General features: G+C 35.7%; 1 protein-coding gene across 6 annotated transcripts in view; it reads right to left on the bottom strand.

Moving 5' to 3' along the window:
• The window catches only part of LRBA (LPS responsive beige-like anchor protein), a 433,706-nt gene that overhangs the window by 342,611 nt on the left and 71,133 nt on the right, over positions 1-19,962 (bottom strand). For all 6 annotated transcript variants that reach the window (XR_012042586.1, XM_072861998.1, XM_072861994.1 and 3 more), the window contains exons 19-25: positions 19,777-19,885; positions 19,132-19,213; positions 17,311-17,434; positions 16,817-17,009; positions 2,932-3,963; positions 1,661-1,836; positions 236-389 (exon numbers count right to left, since the gene is read on the bottom strand). Coding sequence is in view for 5 of the 6 variants with exons in the window: in XM_072861998.1 (XP_072718099.1) it covers positions 236-389; positions 1,661-1,836; positions 2,932-3,963; positions 16,817-17,009; positions 17,311-17,434; positions 19,132-19,213; positions 19,777-19,885 (1,870 nt within the window). In the remaining variant the exon portion in view is untranslated. The remainder of the gene's footprint in view (positions 1-235; positions 390-1,660; positions 1,837-2,931; positions 3,964-16,816; positions 17,010-17,310; positions 17,435-19,131; positions 19,214-19,776; positions 19,886-19,962) is intronic.

Genomic DNA, 19,962 nt, shown 5'->3' with positions numbered 1-19,962 from the left:
CCACTGGACAATGAAGCTAGGCAACTTCCTTTTATGTCTTCAGGCAAAGAGGGCAGGCACCCAATTTATCTTAGAGAAAGCATGGAGGTAGCAAAGGGAGGAGAGAGATGCTTGTGGAAATATCCCACACCCGTTCCTGTTTCCCGAAAGGACAGATATAATAGTTAATACACTGCATAAAGAAAGGCATCCTCCCACAAGAGATAAATTTTCAAATAAAAATGAAATTTCTTACAGTAGCAGATGTGGCAGCAGAAAGCAATGGCAATATACCACCACAAGCCATGATCATGTTGTCCATCACTTGAGAGATGAGATGAATTGTGTTGTGCACAAATATGACATTGTCACTGCTATTCACAAAGTCCATCACAGTTTTTGTAGAATGGCTGTTCAAAAAAAAACCATTCAGAATACAGCTTTATTTTGGTGGTACTTTAGCACCTTTATGTTTTCATAAAACTAAAACCAGACAGTTAGCAGTGGGGCAGCAAATATCACATGACCGTAAGGGTCAACTGGTGTACCTTAATCTAAATCTAAAATTACCTTTCCTTTCTGTTCTTAAACCTCTCCAGATCAGCAAGACGTTAATGAATGTTAATCATCATTTGGATAAAGATACATTATAGGTTCGTCTATGATTACTTGCTATAGCAAAAGTCACTGTATCAGGCAATACAATAAAGTTTCCTGAAAGTGTGAACTAGATTTGAACTTAAATCTTTGGAAAAATAAAGCAAATACTAAGAGCTTCACAGAGAAATTAAAAATCAACAAAACACAAAAACTTAAATCCTGTTAAACATGGAAATAGATTTTCAAAACAGAACGTAAACTAAAAATATATTTTATCTATAGCTGATGATGTCCTGAGAGGTTAGTTTATCACATCCTAAAAATGACAGTCCGACAAAAATTCACCTCAGTTTAAATTGTTTTAATGACTTAAATACTCTATTTCTTCATCCTTACATTCCTTTTTATCAGGTCAGTATGGCTGAATGCTATATGGTTGAATTTAAATTTGACATTCACTACTACAAGCTAATAACAGACACTACTCTTATTTAAGTTATTAAATCTTAACATTAAAATGCAGAATTACCAGTGTTTTCAAAGTTTACTTTTTTTACTAAGTTCATCTTGATGATTACATTCCAGATCCCTGTTACAAGTTAATTTTTAAATGCACAGAACATCTCTGTATTCACAGAATCCTATCAAAGCAGCAACATAGTGTGTGTAAATGCAGAAGTAATAAATACTATTTAGGATAGATTTTTTTTTTTTAGTCCATATTTAGGTACTAATAAAAGATGCAGGCCCTTACATACATTAGGAACATGAAAATCATGGTCCAATAAAAATCAACAGCAAGACATCAACAGCATTGACTTAAATGTAGCCAGGATTTCAGTCAAAATATATGTGCAGGCCCTCAACCAATACACATTTATGTCTGTAAAAAGTCTTTAAAAAAATCTGAGAATATTTAGGTACAGGTCACAAAATAAGTACAGCTACTGAATGAGTAAAATACCAGATGTGCAAACTTAGATGTCAAAGAGCGACTCTGATGCAGTTTCAACAAAATCTTCAAGCTAATTATAATTGAAATGCCAGTCTAGATCATTCCACAAAAAGCATAGAAATTTACCTTCTCCACATCTGTATATCTGTTTCTATTGAAAAGAGTAAGTCTGTGAGCAAGCGCTGATGCATCAGTGACCACTTAAACTCAGGAATACGGAACACAGTTGACCTAGAGTCTCTTCTCTGCCCATCTGATGTAGCAGCCAGCTCTCGTCCCAAAGAATCTTGCTGCCTTGAGGTCTAAGTACACAGTTTGCAGACAAAAAAACACCCCACACTCTGGTTATTAGTTTCCATGGCATACACTGAAATGCATTTAATAGACTTGAGATTTTAGATATTCAACAAGTTTAGACTGTGTACATGGTTATAAATAAAGCTAAAGCTATTAGACAAATGCTATTTACTGGATATACCAAGCCTACAAACTAGTCTACAGCTGCACTACCACACCTGTCAGTCTAGGCATACACAAGCAGCAACCCAACCTTACCACAGGGGGAGTATATGTCGCTGTAGACAGTGGTTTTCCTCCTTTAAGGAAGAATGGTGCAGAATGAAGAGCATCCATTAGCAGGTACCGCTGCAGAAGGGAAGGACTCAGATACATGACTATTTAACCATGAAAAGCTGCGTTAGAAACTAAAGACTAGAGGGGTGGAGCACTGCAGCACGCAACAGAAGCCCAGTTTTAAATTACACTTGCACAACAAAGGTAGACTGACGTGATGGAGTGACAATCCTATTAAATTTTATAGTTTCAAATATAGATATACATATATATAGTGTACCTCCTGCAGAGTAGCTAGTGTAAAAAATATTTTCACAAGTTCCATCAGGATATGAAAGAAACTTAGTGATATTTTTTTCTGCACAAGCAATGTTCGCTTCTCAGTAATTATTAAGAGTTGAGATTATAAGAGACCGGACTGAAAAGACTAAAAGGGAGGTTGAGTAAAGCAGCAAAAGAAATTCTAGATAAAATCCTCTCAGAACATATAAATGTTTCTTTCAATTCTTCAAACTTAAGAACAGAAATACCAACACAGATGAAGTGTCCATCTAGCCAAATACTCCGTCTCCACCAGCTGTCTCCGTCTCATCCATAAGTGGATGTACAAAGAATAAAAACTTAAAAGAGACTTCTCAGTACACAAATTAGTAAGAATTATGGCTATTCTAATCAAGGGTTGAAAGTATTCTTTGGATAACTCACAAAATCCACACGTGTTAAAATCTGCAAAATATGTACAGGTACACTTTTTCAAAAATCTCATAAAATAAGAACTTCCTTTTATTTTTAAGCTAGATAGATGAAGGACAGGTAGAATTTACCTCAGGTATGGATCTGGGGGGCAGAGGTGCTTCTAGACATGTGTTAGCTTTCAGTTCCAGTTTTTCTGTATCTGATGCAACACTAGAAACATCAAGCTTGGCGATTCTTTTGTCAGAGGCTCCAGCAGGCTCTGACACATGTGCATTTGCATTTTCTTCAGCTGTTTTGGCTTCACTAAAAATAATCTTTTCTTCCTCCAGCAGCTTCTTCCCTTCTGAATCCGGTTGAGTGGCTACTTCTTGAACTGCAGAACTCACTGTTTCTGGTAAAGAAGTCGGTTCTTGTTTTTTCCCATCCACATCTTCAGTATCTTCGGATTTCAACAGCACAGATTCAGGTTGCTTCTCTATTGCTTTTTCCTGCTTTGTCACTTTGCTTTCATTACAGTTATGTTCCTTGTTTGTTTCTCCATTCTTTTCTGAAGGTAAAGGCATACTACTTTCCTCTTTCAAATCAACAAAGTCATCTTCATCCTCCACCTCTACAGTTGATTTTTCCAGTCCTTCTGGACTTTCAGGAGTTTCTCCTTCCAAAGTAGTTTGCATTGCTAAAGCAGCAGCAGTGACAGCTACTGTTTCTTCCACAAGCTTGTCTGCTTTGCTCAGAGCATCTTCAATTGCTTCAGCTATTCCAGTACTAATTTCTGAAACACTGGGCTTTATTGCTTCTGGTTCTGGACAAAATTCTGCACAAGACACTGCTTTTAAATCCTGTGTAGTCTCCCTGTCTTCCCCCTCTAACTCCTCCCTATGATTAGACACTGAATGAGTTTGTTGGTCACCATCTGATGAGATATTTGTCTCTGTTTTTTCAGTACTGCACTCCATATCATCATTAATAATGCAGGAAGGAGCAGTAGCATCTTCTTTTAACTCCAAACATTGTTGCTTTCCCTTGGTTTCAGCTTCTTGGCTAACTCCAGAGATTGTTCTAATTTGAGTTGAAGAACGTATTCCACTCCCTTCACCTTCTTTCCCTTGGTACTCCCTGTACATTTGAGAAAGACTCTCTTTGTGCATTTCAAAAGTTACCTAAAAGAACAGAGTTGAAAAATTCATTTAAAATTATATATTAATGACTGTTAAAAAAGAAAAAAAAAAAAAACCACCACCAAAATCATTGCTCAAATCACAAAATTATACTACAAATTTATATTGGATACTGTCCTCATGATAAAAAATAATCTCACATTGGAGATCACTTCAACTGAGAGCAAGTTTTTCTTAAGTGTACCTGTTATTCCTGGCCAAAAGAAAGACAAGGAAAAAAAAAGAAAAAGTAACACCAGAGTCAAAAAATCCTAGACTGATTCTAAGGACAGGAAATTAAATGTTTACTAGAAGTACTCAGTTTTAAAGACTACTTCTAGTAACAGAAGTGAAAATATTTAAAATCTAGTATTTATAGTTAACACTTGCATTATTTCCTAGGCTAATTACAGTCGTCTGTAATTAGAGTTACCTGTGCTACTTGCATTCATGCATGTAATTGTACAGGATGCAGATAAAAATGTGACAGCATAACATCCAGAGAATTACTAAATTTGAGATAGATGACAGTCTCAATTTTTTTGTAAGGGGGGACACTGTGACAAGTAGCAGGGGTACTTACTATAGCTGAGCTTTCACATCATTTTAGCATCTTGAGTATGCTCAACAATCCGCAAAAATAAATAAACTTTCAAGAAGTTTACATTAAAAAAAATACAATCCCACAAAGTCAGAGCAGAGAGAAGCATACAACGAAGCCAAAATCCTAGTGACCTCCAAATGATACCTAAAATTCTCCAGAGGACTTTTCCTCTGGTGAATGCTATTCACCCCATTTAAAAGGCACATGAGAACAGCTACACAATCTGACTCAAGTGAGAAGATCTTCCTACGGATGAGCTGAAAAAGATTATTATTGCTTTTAAGTATATAAAAAAAAATTCCAGAGAGAAAAATTCTTTATATACATACTGATAAAATTGATTTGCACAAATAAATAGCTGCGTGCTGAAAGAAAATCTCACTAGACTAACTGAAGTTTTTATTACACTGTCATTCAATTTAGTTTATCCATACCTTTCTATTTAGGATTTAGATTTATCTTTTATAACAGAAGTGTTTATTTATCTGTAAGCTTAGTTCTCAAAATTTTCCCAACATATAAACTGCAGCTGAGGGTGGGGTTTTTTTAAACCATTTTTTTAATCATAAACATTTTCCATAGACAAAGCAGAGCAGTACATTTTACTAAATATATAAATACACATATTCTTATTCTCTTACACACTAAACTCATTCATTTGGATCTCATCTAAAAATTCCGTGTACATGGTATTCAAAGTGATGATTAGTCAGTAGGACTATTTTCTCTTAAGATGATACATGTAAGTCAAAAACTAACTTGACAGGTTAAAAAGGTACTAAAATTATAGTTAACAAATCAGAGAGGAGCAAAGAAAGAACAAAGGTAAAAAGGAATATTCTTGGCAGGTTGTGTTGTCAACATTAGCTTTTCAACATACTAATTTCTCCATCAATCAAATATAAATTTAAGTATTGTAGGAGCAGTGTACTATTCTAACACATGACCTGAAGCATGTTATTTGTTCAAGTTGATTTAACTGAAACGTGAGTCTCTAGCAATAGAACTAGGATATCTTCCTCCTCCTGTTTAAAAAAAAAAAAGTCTTCCTGTACTAGTTTAAAATCAGTTATGTACAAACAAAAAAGCGTGAATGATTACAAATGACTGAAAGTTCATCCATCTGTCACAATGGATCTATAAAATATTTGATTATAGGGTATTGCTAAATAGAGTGTGGGGGGGGCATTATTATTTTAGAAATACTTCCTTCCTGAACTGTACCACAGTCAGGATGTCAAAAGCAGCCCAAAATAGATCATGCTAATAAGCTCTCCCTTGCCCTTTTAATTTGTTTTCAAAAACATGATTAGGCAAAGCTGCTACTTTTGGTCAAATCATTCTTTCTGAAGAAGAAATCTTGACAACTTGAGCTTAACTCCAGCTAGCTTTCCCTCTTCTCTCTCTCCTTGTTGCTTCCTCCATTTCCAAAACTACTAAAAAGTTTTATTCCAACAAGTACTAAAGAGACATTCAACAAATAAAAATGCTGTTGGTTTACTTCAGCAAAATGTATCATATATAATTCCTGGAAAGCACACTGACCCACAATATGTATACACGTTACCTACACAATGCAAGTATAGCTGTAACAAAGCTGTGATAACATAGCTACCTTTACTCATTTCTGTCTTCAGTATCAGACTTGTTATTGCAACATTCATTTTGAAAAATACATGGTAAAAATGACTTCTCAAAAGTATTTGCAGGCTTTAGCTACACTGCATACTTACTTTTTTAACACTGTTAAGCTACATCCAAGTATGAGACCTGGATTCTACTCTGCTTATGCACTGCTTCCAAAACTGTTGAACAAGTCTCAGGTCTAGCCTCAAAATCTAATTTCACTAGTTCCCTTGAACCAAGGCAAAGCAAGATAAAGATGAGAATGGCACGGGTTTTGTTTGGGTTTTTTTTTTGTGGAAAGGGGCAAATGAGGGAGACGTATGTCAAATTCTATTAGTGTTGCTGCCATCTCTCCCCAGTACAAATGGGTATAGGCACGATGACACTAAGATGATCACAAGAGAGTGGCTGGAGGGACCTGTTACAGAACATGATTTTCTTCAGTGCCCAAACTTGAGTGCAATGGAGAGTAGTGCATGGATCACAGAACATGTTCAATAAAAGCAACAATTCAATCTTAATGGAACGAATCATCAAGATGTTTTGCAGGGTTGGCAGTTACTAAATCCACCTTGCAAAAAGAGCACATTCACAGTGTTGCAAGAGTTTCATCAAGCAACACTTGATGCTTACGCTGGTCCTTACAAAACACAACAAGCGTTAACGGCACTATAAAGTTCTAAGTTCTGGCAGCCCTATCTACATAAGTGCTTTGATAAATTACCAACCTGGTTAAAGTAAATTGCAAGCATCAAGGAATATAACTTTAAACTCATTCTAAAAGCATATCATCAGTTTTGTTACAGCTGCTTTCCCCCTAGCACTTCAAGGAATCACTGAGGTTAACACCAGAAAGTAACATCAGATCGTCTAGCCCAGTCCTTGATTTTAACCCATTTTCCTACACATTGAGTCCAGTAACATGAATTGGATGACAGCATCCAGAAAGTTGTCCAGCCTTGGTTTTAGAAATCAAGAGATGAAATCTCCCCTGGATCATTTGTTCCAAATCTACCATCTAAAAATAAAAAAAAAGTATCCTCCTTCATTTTCAAAGTCTAGCTTCAATTTCTAGTAACTAATTATGTCTGCATTTCTGAGTTATTAAAATATTTCAGTGAGGAAGAAATACCATGTTTTCAAGGGTCTTTTTTTCTTTAACATACTATAACAATGTTTTTAAAAGCCCAAAAGATGGAGAAGTAACAGGACCAGCTAAAAAGAAAAAGCTTTTATTCTGAAGGACTAGAAATCTTCCTGTGACCCCTTCTGCAACCTTCCCAGCTCTTCAAAAAATCTTTAATAGTGTGAACATCCATATTTTCATGCATCATTCCAGTGCAAGTGTCATTAAACTCATATGCAGGAGTAAAAGCAACCTACTTCACGGCTTCTCACTTTCCACTCCACGAACACATTCTACAGTGCTGGCAACTACTTTTGGAGAAATGGCCGGTTAGTTATATCTCAGTTTGTATAACCTGTGATGTACTCTTTTTCTGTAATGCTAACTTTTTTCTAGTGTGCTACCAAGCCAGCCCCCTTTACAAAAGCCTATTGCAGCTTCAGATTTTCTCTTACCTACCAAATTTATCATCTGGTTAACAGCATTAAATCAACTTTGCTTGAAGACAAGTCAAAATCCACTCTCCATAAGTCCAGGGTTGTGAGCTTGATTTTACTCTTCTCCCTCCTCTCAGAATCCTGAACTCCACCATCTCATGGTCACTGCAGCCAAGGCTGTGTCCTGCTGTGTTGTTCCTCCAGCATATATCAGGCCCATGAGGGCCAGGGCCTGCAAACATGAGGCTGCTCCTATCTGTCTGTAGAGGACCTCATCTGCTTGTTCTTCCTGGTCAGGCAGCATGTAGCAGATGCCCACTATAATGTCACCTTTACCTGTCCTCTCTTTAATCCTAATCCAGAAACTCTCGGTTGGCTCCTTATTCATCCCCAGGCAGAGCTCCATGCACTCCAATTGCTCTCACATAAAAGGTAACTCCCATTCCGTACTTCATAAAGAGCTGATATCCCTTCACTACAACACTCCAGTCACGGGAGCCACGCCACCACATCTCTGTGATCCTAGCAAGATCGTTATGTGCATGTCATACTTCATATTACTTTATTGAAAACTCCAAATTTTCTGGCCCCTCATTAGCAACTTCACTGCCTCATTAATAAACATGCCATAGCCAAGATTTCAGTTATTCTTAATAGCTTAAGTTCTTATTTCCTTGCCAACAATGGAGTCACTCTGCTTCCAAGCTCTTTCCTTCACATCATAATTTCTCATTTAATTTTAAGGATGCTTAAAATTTCAGTGGTGGAAGAAAAGTTCATCTAGATCTAAGACTCCTTATTTTTTAAAATCCAAACAATCACAAAACCAAATTCTATCTAAAAACTAGCCACTGTTTCAGCAAAGCCCCCCGGTATTTATTAGCAATATATACTTATATTATTCATTCACTATTCAAAATCTTTCCATGCTACTTTCTCTCTTTTTGTCTCTTGGGAGAGTTTCCTGTTGCATGCTTTGTTTTTCCCAATAACCTACATGTGTTATCTTGAAGTCAGATAGGCACCACAGATATTTGTATTAATTTTGAATGTTACCATGATATCATTCATTGTTATAATGAATTACAAACTCAGCAGTTTTGTTTTTCCAGCTAAGACTGTTGAAAGTTACAAGTATGAGTTCTACTGACTGTATAGGTTAGAGATGCAACCAACTTTGCAACAAGTTGATCTTTGCCCAGCTATGGTCAACAGTTAAAAATACAATGTATGGTACACAGATGCAATATATTTTCACAAGCAGTCTCATCTGAAACAGGGAATAGACAATGGTTTGGAAGCCATTACAGAGCAACACTCTAGAAACCAAACTGTGCTCTTCAGGATTGTTAATCGGTACTACCAAAAAAAAAAACCACCCAAAAAAAAAAAAGTGGCAAGAAGGTCAATACAGACAACTTATCTTCACAGATGGGCAATGTAAACTTACAGGCAATTAAATCCAAATACAATCTGATGAGAATCTACGTTGATTTAAGAACAATGCAAGAAACTGCAAGGAGAGCCACACTGGTAGAGAAAATTACACAGTACGGAACTACAGGAGAACATCACTGACAAAAAAACCAAAATCCACTTTAAAAGGATAGCAATTTCTACTTCCACCATAAACATCAGAAAAAATTAATATCACTTAATGTATTAAATACTGTCCTTTAAATAATATTCAAGTTGAAATAGCAATGCACAAAATTACACAGACCACCTAAACCAGTATTTTTCAAACATGCATTTAGAGTTTGGGATTTTCTTATTTATATAAAAAAGAAAAGAAATTTAAGAAATACTGCTTTGTAAAATCCAACTTCTCAACAAGCCTATACAAACAGTTCTGCTCACTATATTAATTTGTAATTTGGTTTGACAGAAAACCAAGAAATAGTGGTACTATGATGGACAATTCTTCCACCACATTTCTGTTGCATGACATGGCATTTATGAAGCACACAAGTTCACAAAGCCAAACAATACACCCTACAAAGAAAACACCTAAGGTTAACAAAAGCAGTATCAATGAAAATGCAAAATTAAGTAGAAATTATGATTACTAAATACAAGTAGACAGAGGTAGTATATAAAGGTATTAAAGATTAAACATTAGGATCTGCAAGCATGCAACGATTTACAAGACAACTGTTAGCTTGAAGAATCTTAAATGTACTTAAGTCATTTTTTATTTTCCTTAAGGCATTTGCAACTGTAAAGCTGATAATACAAAATTAATTACTAGAAATTGTTCTAAATTAGTGAGCTAAAAGGCCAATCATTAATCTTCACCAGCATTTGATGGTTAATCTATAGCTGTTTGCAATGCTTGGAATGCATCTTTGCGCACTACTAGTTAAAGACACTTGTGAGCTAATAACTGCAACATTTGCCTCTACCATTAATTTTAACTTAATTTGACATAGAACATTTACTAATTGCCAAGGAGAAAAATTAGCATAGAGCAATGAAAAAGGTTAAGATGACTGACATTTGCATTAAAGAACATAGGGAAAATATTTTAACTATATGTTAAGATTTTGTTCTTTTTTTAATTATCAGGTGGGCAATTTGTAGAGAGAGCAAGGGAATGTCTGGTCTGCCAGACAGGTCAGACAATTATATAGTGCTGCTGTTTCCTTATAGAGTCTGCTCAGTGCAAGCTAGCTCCTGTGCTGCTGACACCATCAATAAACTCTTCATAATTCCAGAAAGCGTTACAACTTTTAAATCTTAACAAGGGCTTTATTGACCTGTTTTTCCACTTCTCCTCTAGCAACACTAACTGTTCAAAAGTGGAAACTAATCTCCAAACAAATCAGGTTTGTTTAGATGGGAGGCACCAATATCTGAAGATAGCAAAACTAATTTTCAATTCAGTGAAGTGAAAGATACAAAGGTACTGTGTGCACCATACACGGACTCACAGTCTGTAACCCCATGACCTGAGGAATCTCTGGGTTATTTCTGAGTGGTTCACAGAAAAAAGCTAAGAAAAGCAAGTTAACATATATTATGCAGGACAGTACACATGAGAAGTTTCTAGAAGGAGTCTAAGCTTCCACCAAAAACACATTCAAACACAGTCACTGACCGGGGCGGGGGGGCGGGGGGGGGGGGGGGCGGAGAAAACCACTGTATCAAGACATTTTCATGTTCCTGCATTTTCATCTAAGTAGCAATACTTTTGCCTTTTTTCTCCTCAGCTTGAGAAAAAAATATGCATACAAATAATTTCTAGAATAAGAAATTTCTAGAATAAGAAAGCAAGTACTAGTCAATATAATTCTTAAAAGTCTTTGCTTATCTGAGAGATAATTTTATGTACGTTGGCAGCATTTTGTTTTCAAATCAAGTCAAGGTATAGCTTACTGTTACATCACCATACAATAATTAATTGAAACAGAATACCCAACATGTACTTGCTCATTTTCACTAATGCAACTATTGCTTTTCATTTGTTTAAATTGTAAGACATGAGCCTATTATCCTCTCAAGGTATATATCTCCTCTCTATCCCAATCCCTGCTACCATTCCTACAGTTCAGCAGACTGTCAAATTCTGCCTGGTGCACATTTGATACTTACTTATTAACAAAAATATATTGTAACTAAATTCAGTGTTTATCACTCTGCATTGCCATAATACCCAGCTATAGGTCTTGTGCACTTCTCTTTTTGGACATCCTTTTCCAGTATCTCCATGTGTTGTTGGCAGGCCGGTAGCAGAGTGTCCACATTCATCATTTCAACTCATGGCCCAGAGGCCCAGTTCAGTCCCCACAGACACAACACAGCCACAACCTGAACACAGGTAGCAGCAAGTATGAAGGAGGTTTGCCTCAAACTCTGCAGCAACAGCAAATGAGGCCACTAACAATTCTTGAGGCTGCAGACACAGGTCCCATCTTCCAATGATTTTTATACCAATTTATACAGGTGAGAATCCATTGTATCTTCAGGTCATCTTTGCTTAGGAAGAATCTCCCATAGCTGTTTGCCTCTTTATGCATCAGTTCTTTCTGCTGCAAATGTTTCCCCATTTCTTCTTTTTGAGACCTCTGGCACTTCTCAACCAGTAGCAAATCTCTATTACAGTCTTCTCTTAAGACTTCTGTGCAGCTTCCTCTACCCAGCTGATCCTGTTCTTTCCTGCTTCATAAATTCTCAGTCTAACTTGCTCACTCTATTCCTATCCCCTATTTCACACTTCTCTTTCAGTTTGAATTAGTCAAATTTTAGCATCCTGCAGCTTTATTCATGACATTCCACTCACTCAAACTGAATGAATAATGAGATGGAGGAGCTCCATTAAACATACATGCTGCATGCATAAGAGCCCATCAGTGGTACAGGTCCTTTCTCCTGACTATTCTGCCTGCTGAATAATGAAAATACTTTCTTCTCCTCAGAGGCATTGATTAGGAAAAGCCTTCCCACACACCTACTACAAAAGAAGCTGTAACAAGGAAACACTTAGAAAAGGTGAAGGATTGCATCATAACCACACATCTTGGAGGGTACACAGCTTTAAAGGAGGCTGCACATTCTAGTCTCCAAGTTCCTTCTACTCTCCATAAGTCAGGTGATCTCCCGAGAATCATTTCTATCTAGAATAAGCAATAAGTTTTTTATAAATAACTATTTATACCATAAGAATGAACCTCATATTTAAGCATTTCAAGTGTGTTACTTAATTTGCATCTTTGCAGCTTTATTTCATTGATACATTGGGCATCGCACAATTGAAAACCAAAAATGTGCAGTAGTACAATGACCCTCTTGGCGAGCTACCTCTGCTTCCCCTCAGGGCAATGCAGACACACTTTTCAGAGGACTGAAGAACATCTGAAGCCTTCAAAATGCCCTAGAGCTAAAAATGCCTGCACATACCACTGTGGGAAACCCTGCCTTCTTCAAGATAGGGAGAAAAAATGGAGACAAAACCATCCTCAACAGTTCACGAATGCCAGTGGGATTTGGATTCAAGAGATCCTGATGGCCTGTTACTTTCCAAAACTACTGAGCCATGTTCATGTCTCTGCAAATTAGTTTTTAAATTGCCATCATATATTAACTCCTGCACCACCTAATCTTTGCTGCTTTTGCCGGTTTTCCCCCATCTGACAGCAATGAAAATCAGGCAAACATAACACATGTAAATGCTGTGCACACCTTTTTTTTTTTTTCTCCTGTATTAAATGAGTGGGGCACCAAAGAACATACAAATTTACTTAATATTCACCAATGTTTATTACAACTGTAATAAACTGATGGAAAACTAACAATTATTTAGAAATACACTGTATGTTAAAGTCACAGTACTAATGTTTTAAGATTATACTTCTTCCCATTCAGATCAGTGAACAAAATTTTCCCCCTTATGCAGCAATTGCCACTTATACAGCAACGAAATTGTAGCTTATACATACTAACATTTCTGAGTCTTACTCAATGAAAATTTATTGACCTACTAAAAAAAAAAAAAAAAATCAGAATTTACCCAAATATCTTCTCTCTAACTGAATCACATGGTAACATCAGAATTTACCCAAATATCTTCTCTTTAACTGAATCACATGGTAACATGAAGCAACTTTTAAGTAGTAAAATATATTTAAGGGCCTGAAATAAGCAAATGTTAGTTCTTCCCAGTAGTTTAAAACATTCAGATAATTTAGGAGCGTATTATACTGTGTAAATCATTATATTCTTTTAAAACTTGGGGAAGCTGAAAGGTCAAAAAGGCAAGTTGTCCACCATTCTTTACTTGTTTCCTATTATTAACCCCAAAATCATTGGTGCTTTTTACAAAGTAACATGGCTAGACAGATAAAATCTAAGGCCTAGCTAGCATGGTTACAATGTTTAAAACACAGAAGTTCTTAGGTGCTTTAATAAATTCAGCACTGGCTGGTTAGAACAACCTGGAGTTGTGATTTAATTTTTTCATTAACATTTTTATTGAACTAGAAGCCACAGATTAAACACCTTTGTATACACTGTGTTAATATTTGCAAAACATGAAAAAAAATATTTGGAAATTAGCAAAGTACATGAGTAATACTAAGAAATTTGGCTTTAAAAAGGTTACACCCACCTTCTAAATTCTGAGTGCAAGGAAACCAATGTAGTGCAATTATGCTAGAAAAGCCATTGCTGCTTATAAAACGTTGTGCAGCTGTTGGAGGAGAGGGTTACAGTGACAAACAGCTTCCCTGCTACAAAGGTGGCAGGAAATCTATCAAACTGGACAATAAAATTGCAATTGAGTTTCTTTGGCTTTTTATAGCAGCTGCATGTATCTTGATGTGTAGCTCTGCAAAACCTATCCAATTCTGTAACACCAGTCCTTTATATACTAGTTCTTTATCACAGAATGGCGTTATAAATTAGTGGCAAGAATGGCGCAAAGGGTTGTAAAAAGGAAAAATAAGCAGTAACCCAATACAATTAGAGATGAAATAATAAAAAACACAAATTGGTTATTCTCTTAGCAATGTTAAGGAAATATTTTTGTTCCCGTAATTCCCACATTACTTTGAAAGCATGCTAGAAATCAAAAACATCTGAGATGCACTTAGCATCGAACAATTTGCCCACTGAATTATGTCTACACTATGTTATGTGTGAATCTATATGAATCTCAATATTGGTATAACAGGATAAAAGAAACTTCAAAATAGGTAAAACTAGAGGGATTAAAAATTAATTACCATTAGATATTAATATCAGTTTACAGGACATTTTCAAGTGATTAGGTAAGGTTTTACCACAAAGAGCTTTCTTTGTGATTTGTCCTAATTTATGCTTATGTAATTAAAATATAGTTATGAAACATCATCTAGCTTTATATTGCTAGTTCCATAAATTGCATGTATTAGTTATAAAAAAGTTCAAACAGCAAAGGCATAATGAAGGTGAAAAAATCCAATTTTAAAATCCTTGATTATTGCATCATCATTCCTATCCCTATTGTTAAGTTAGTTTCTGGGTGCTTTTGTTGTTTAATCATATTCATTTAGGCTTCTGGAACTGGATAATATTAGCACCACTGTCCAAACAAACTGAACTCCTTTAAGATTCCTTCAAAATTACAACACCGCTCTGCTGCTAGCTCTGCCCACACTCACACACTTCTAACCTTGCCATTGTTCAACTTCCTCTGAAGTAGGCTGGAAGAACAAACAGCCCTTACATATTGACCGGAAAGCCAAGAAGGTTAGACTTGGGAAAACTGACACAGGAAGTTACTTCTACAACCAAGGATACCTCACTTATGCCAGCATGCCAGGAACCAAAAATGAGAAACACAAAGAATGAAGCACGTCATTTTCTCATTCACTATGGTATTGCACAAAAACACACAGCCCTTAAAAAAAACAAGCAAACAAACAAAAAAAAAAAACCACCAAAAGTAACATTATCTGTACCTCAATTTTTTTTGTATTTTCTAAAACTGGTAGGTTTTTCTTACCATTTGGCCATGGCATCACAATAAAATCTTGGGTTTTCCTCTATGAACTCTAGACCATTGATTAGCCACATTAAGTCACTGAAGATAATGACCAAAAATCCATATAATCATTTTGACATAGAAGCTGTTTAAATGAGATTTCCGACATGACATTACCTTACAAAAAGAGTCTAAGAATAGAACTACAGCTTATAAGATAATGTGCTAGATAATTTTTAAATTCAATAGACCAAAGCTCTGTATAACAGAGGTAGAAAGGTGGCCTTCCTTCACTCACCTCTCCATCTTTCCCCAGGGACAGTTCCCCAGCAATTCCCAGCAATCACAGAAATGCTTTAAATTATGCCAGTTTCTATAAAAGCACATTAGGGATCTTTACTCTGGCTACAGCTTGCCATTGTACAATCTACTCCACCCATGGCCTCTGCATCTTGGGGGAAAGAGAGGAAACAGGTTTTTTGAAGACTGCAGAGCCAACACAAAAGATAGTTAAGGATACTTCAGCAACTAAAAAGTGATTTCTGTAAGGGTTAAAATGTGGCCCTGGATTCTTTGCACCTGGATTCCATTTAGCTAAGTGACTATTTAATTATATTATTTCACACACTTTTATTATATAGATTTCTACATTTGTCTCCCCATAGCCCAATAATCCACCATCAAGCTATGAATGCAATAAACAGACCTGCAAAATAACAGTATTCTTGCTGTCTGTAAAAACTTACTTTTTTTTGAGAAAAAAATTCATACAAAATCAAGGACCTCAGAAATGCTAACAATTCCTTAGAATCATAAAGTGATCATTAGGATTCACAGATGTCCTTTTCGCATGGTTAAGTTGCACACATCTAGAGATATATAATTTATAATTTAATTCACCTTAGGTAAATATTTCTGATAAACCAGAATAATTACGAGGCTCACACTGGCCTCACTCTTTTGTTCAGAATAAGGCAGGTCAGTTATCTTTTACCCTACTGTGCCTTGTTCGAAGATCCAGTGGTAACTTTTATGATACCATTCTGGTTGTAACAGCAACAAAAAATCAGACAGGAGAATAATGAAGGGTAATAGTCTCATTCATACTGCAAGGATTTGCATTCTTACCCTGTATTCCATGAAAGGTTAACAGTTGAAGCATCTGTCTTAACTTTGATTTCTTTGCTTTTTACTGGTTTCTTTCACAGCCTTTTGATGTTACTAAAAGGTATTTTTGTTTATGAATAGTTATGGTGCGCCACCTTGTGTTCATGCCGTTATTAAAAACCAAAACGAGCACTAAAATTTTCCAGAAATGCTCCTGAAATTTGATGATCTCATTTTTGAAAATATGTGCCATTTTCAGTATAAACTATCACAATTTGAGCAACAACAAAAAAAAGATTTGTGTTCAAACAACAAAATTAACATTTAATTGTCAAATATTTGAAGTTTATGCCCAGTAACAGATATAAATACTGGGCTTTTATTTAACTACTGACCTTCACTTCAAGACTATCCCACTGTATGGTACAGCACTTTAAGGCTCTCAATCTAATTACACTGTGTAACAAAATTTCCCAACTATTTCAGACACTCACCTTTGAATGCGTGATTGACAGTGTATCCACCCAAACACGCCAGCCACCCCACTCATATTTGATTGCATGGTACAGCAAAATTCGAAATATGGTATACACCATCTCAGTTATCTTCTGTTCCTCAGAAGTCTTCGGATTAAAACAGCAAAGCGAAAGCATCCACTCCTGCCAGACAGAGCACTGCAACAAACTCCTGCAAAATACACACATGCTATTTAATCAAATTTTGAAATATATACATCATATGTCACATGATGTATGTATTTCAAAATTTCATTAAACATGGCTTAGAAATATACATCAGCTAAGTCAGGAATTCAACACGTTTAAAACAATTGCTATGCGCAAACTTCTCTAATTTTACGTATTGAAGGCTATACTAGAGTACAGAATTTGCTGAACAGCAGTGAAGCTGTATCTGCTTAATGAGTCTAATTCACTAGGAGACCTTGTTACCTACTTTGCATACTTGTGCATATAGCAAGCCATCTTACCTCCTATTTTCTCTGCTGTTATTAAAAAGTTTAATCATATCTGAGAGAAAGGCTCGCCGAACCTCCAGAGTTTCTGGACACTGTGGAGAATTACATAGCAGGATTGCAATAACCTTCAAAATCTCTGTAAAACAGTTCACGAGCAACAAAATATTAGTACTAAGCACAGCATAAAATACAGGACATGTTCCAATATGGTTTGCACAAGAAAAGTGACGCTACATAAAAAAGTTTTATACTGAGAAAAAGCACATCTCTATTTGAGTAGAAGGCTTAACTAATACAAATTCCTTCTTCCAAGACTTCTCAAACCTGGTCACCATCATCAGGGGGATTTGCAGGCCTATACAGCTAAAGAAAATGGAATCTAAGTTACATTATTCTGAATTTTTTTTTAATTATCAGGTTTAAGCAACATAAATGTTACTGTATGACAAATGGCAAGCTATCAGAATCTGTCAGAATCTTTTTCTAAGGAAGTTCGCATAATACAATGCGTCTGTTATCAAATGAATATATGAGAAAAATGCATAGATTTTGCTCTACTTTAATAATACTGAATTTTTGAAGAATGAGAACAACTTCCCATTATACTTAACAATTTCTGTTATAAAAAAAAGTTTGAGAAAGGAGACAAAACCTTCCTGATATAAAATTTCATCTCTTATGAGCATAATGTTTTCTATATTTTTAGGAGACAGTCAAAACTGTGGGCACATTCCACTTTCTGAAGCAGTGGGGCAGTCACTGTTCTTGTTACTTTAAAAAAAGTTAACTTTGTAAACAAATTAGGGTGCAATTTGAACATGGTCATTGTGATAGTTTCAGTTCACCTTGTACAATTTCTTTAAAAAGAGAAATTCCTTATTAGCATATTAGCACTGATCTTAAAAAGGTACTCTAGAAGTCACTCTTCCTACTAGACCTAGATAATTCCAGACTCATACCTCACACTACAAATAATCTGTATTAACCACAGCAGTGACTGCCAACTTCAAAAATTTTAAGAGAAAGTAATAGATATCTCCTCACATCTTTGCTTCATACAGATTTACCAGAAGGCAAATGGCATACTGCAACCAGATTTCTTTCCTCTGTATCTGCTTTGCTTTCCTTTCTCTTCCCCCACTTTCCACATGAAGCAAACCCACAACTATGACCTACATTTAATGACAAAGCAGCTATGAAAGTGAAAACCCTATTACTTCTCCAGAAAAAATGAACTCCCAAAGCTATCATAAGTCCATTGTATTATATTCAGAGCATATTAGTAATGCATATAATTCAGGAAAGGAGATCAGTATTTTCTCTTAGTTCAAAAGACATCTAAAGTTTCATATCAAGATATTTCCCATAAAGTAAGATAACCAAAACAGTGAGCAGATACATTTCTCCTGCTTTCCATCTAGCGTTGTCATACTGAATGTAATTTAAGATGAAGGCTGTTTCCATATTTCAGGTAATTTAGTCTGACATCACTAAATAATGCAATCAGAATTTTGCTGGAACCTTAACATGTATTAAATCAAAGTATCCTGTGCATGCAAGTCTTGAAAAACCATTTCATAACATGAGTGCTCAGCCAAAAAGGGCGAGTTATGAACTACATACACATTTAGACACATACAAAGTCTTTCAAAAAGCTACAGAGACATACTTCCTAAATAATTCCAACTAAATGTACATTTTATTTTGTATGTAAGATGACGTAAAACTGAGATCAGAATTAAGACTGGTCGATGTAATTAATAAGCTTCTTATGTTTTTTTTTTAGAGCAGACTTTTCTTATGGTAGCACTTAGAAATGTATGTCATTCTTACGAGGATTTTGTATCTTCACTGTTGAATCTGGGTCAGGATGCTGTTTATGTATCACTTGAGTGCAAACCTGTTCAGTCAGAATCTAGCAAGAAAGAAGAAGATGCCATATCAATGTTCATAAAGACAGCTTACCGAAAAATAGTTGGATACATCCTTCATACAGCACCATCATACAGCACCATTCACCATGGTTCTAAAAATTATCCAAAAAAACGACCTGTTCTTTTTCCTGATAAATTATTTCATCCTGTTCCTAAAATTTTACTCTAAACTATTTTTTTTGCTTTCTCTTAAGTGCAGACTGTTATTTTAAATACACTGGAAGAGAAACCTGAATCTAACCAAAACAGTCATCGTAAGGCAAGATCATTGATATAATAAAATTCCACATATATATTGGTGTCTGCTTGAGACATTCAGGTTACTCATTATCCAGAATTGTTTATAATGAGCATAACCAAGTTAAGGGGGGGGCAGGGAATCTCAAGTATTGAGCTTTGGGGAAAAAAAAAAAGCAGCACTCAGCTGCATCACGCTAAGGTTTAATGTCATCTGGAACATATCAGCACAAATATGTAAGCAATTTTCTAACAATGTCTTACAAGTAATTAGGAAGATTGGATCCTAACTACAGTATATTACTACCTCAAATAGGACATTGTATGTGGTCATGGTGATTAAGCTTGTCTGAAGCATCAGCCTTTCAGCCAACAAAGAGAACAATCCATGTCCAAGCATGACTTCAGCTTTTCTCCTAAAACAGTACAGAAAGATAAAATAAACTTATGTATTCAACTTGCTTTAGGGGGGGGGGGGGGAAGTTTAAAAAGT

This window comes from Ciconia boyciana, chromosome 5, assembly GCF_034638445.1.
Source record: "Ciconia boyciana chromosome 5, ASM3463844v1, whole genome shotgun sequence".
In the NCBI taxonomy this organism is placed as follows: domain Eukaryota; kingdom Metazoa; phylum Chordata; class Aves; order Ciconiiformes; family Ciconiidae; genus Ciconia; species Ciconia boyciana.
This window is presented reverse-complemented; position numbering and strand designations above follow the sequence as displayed.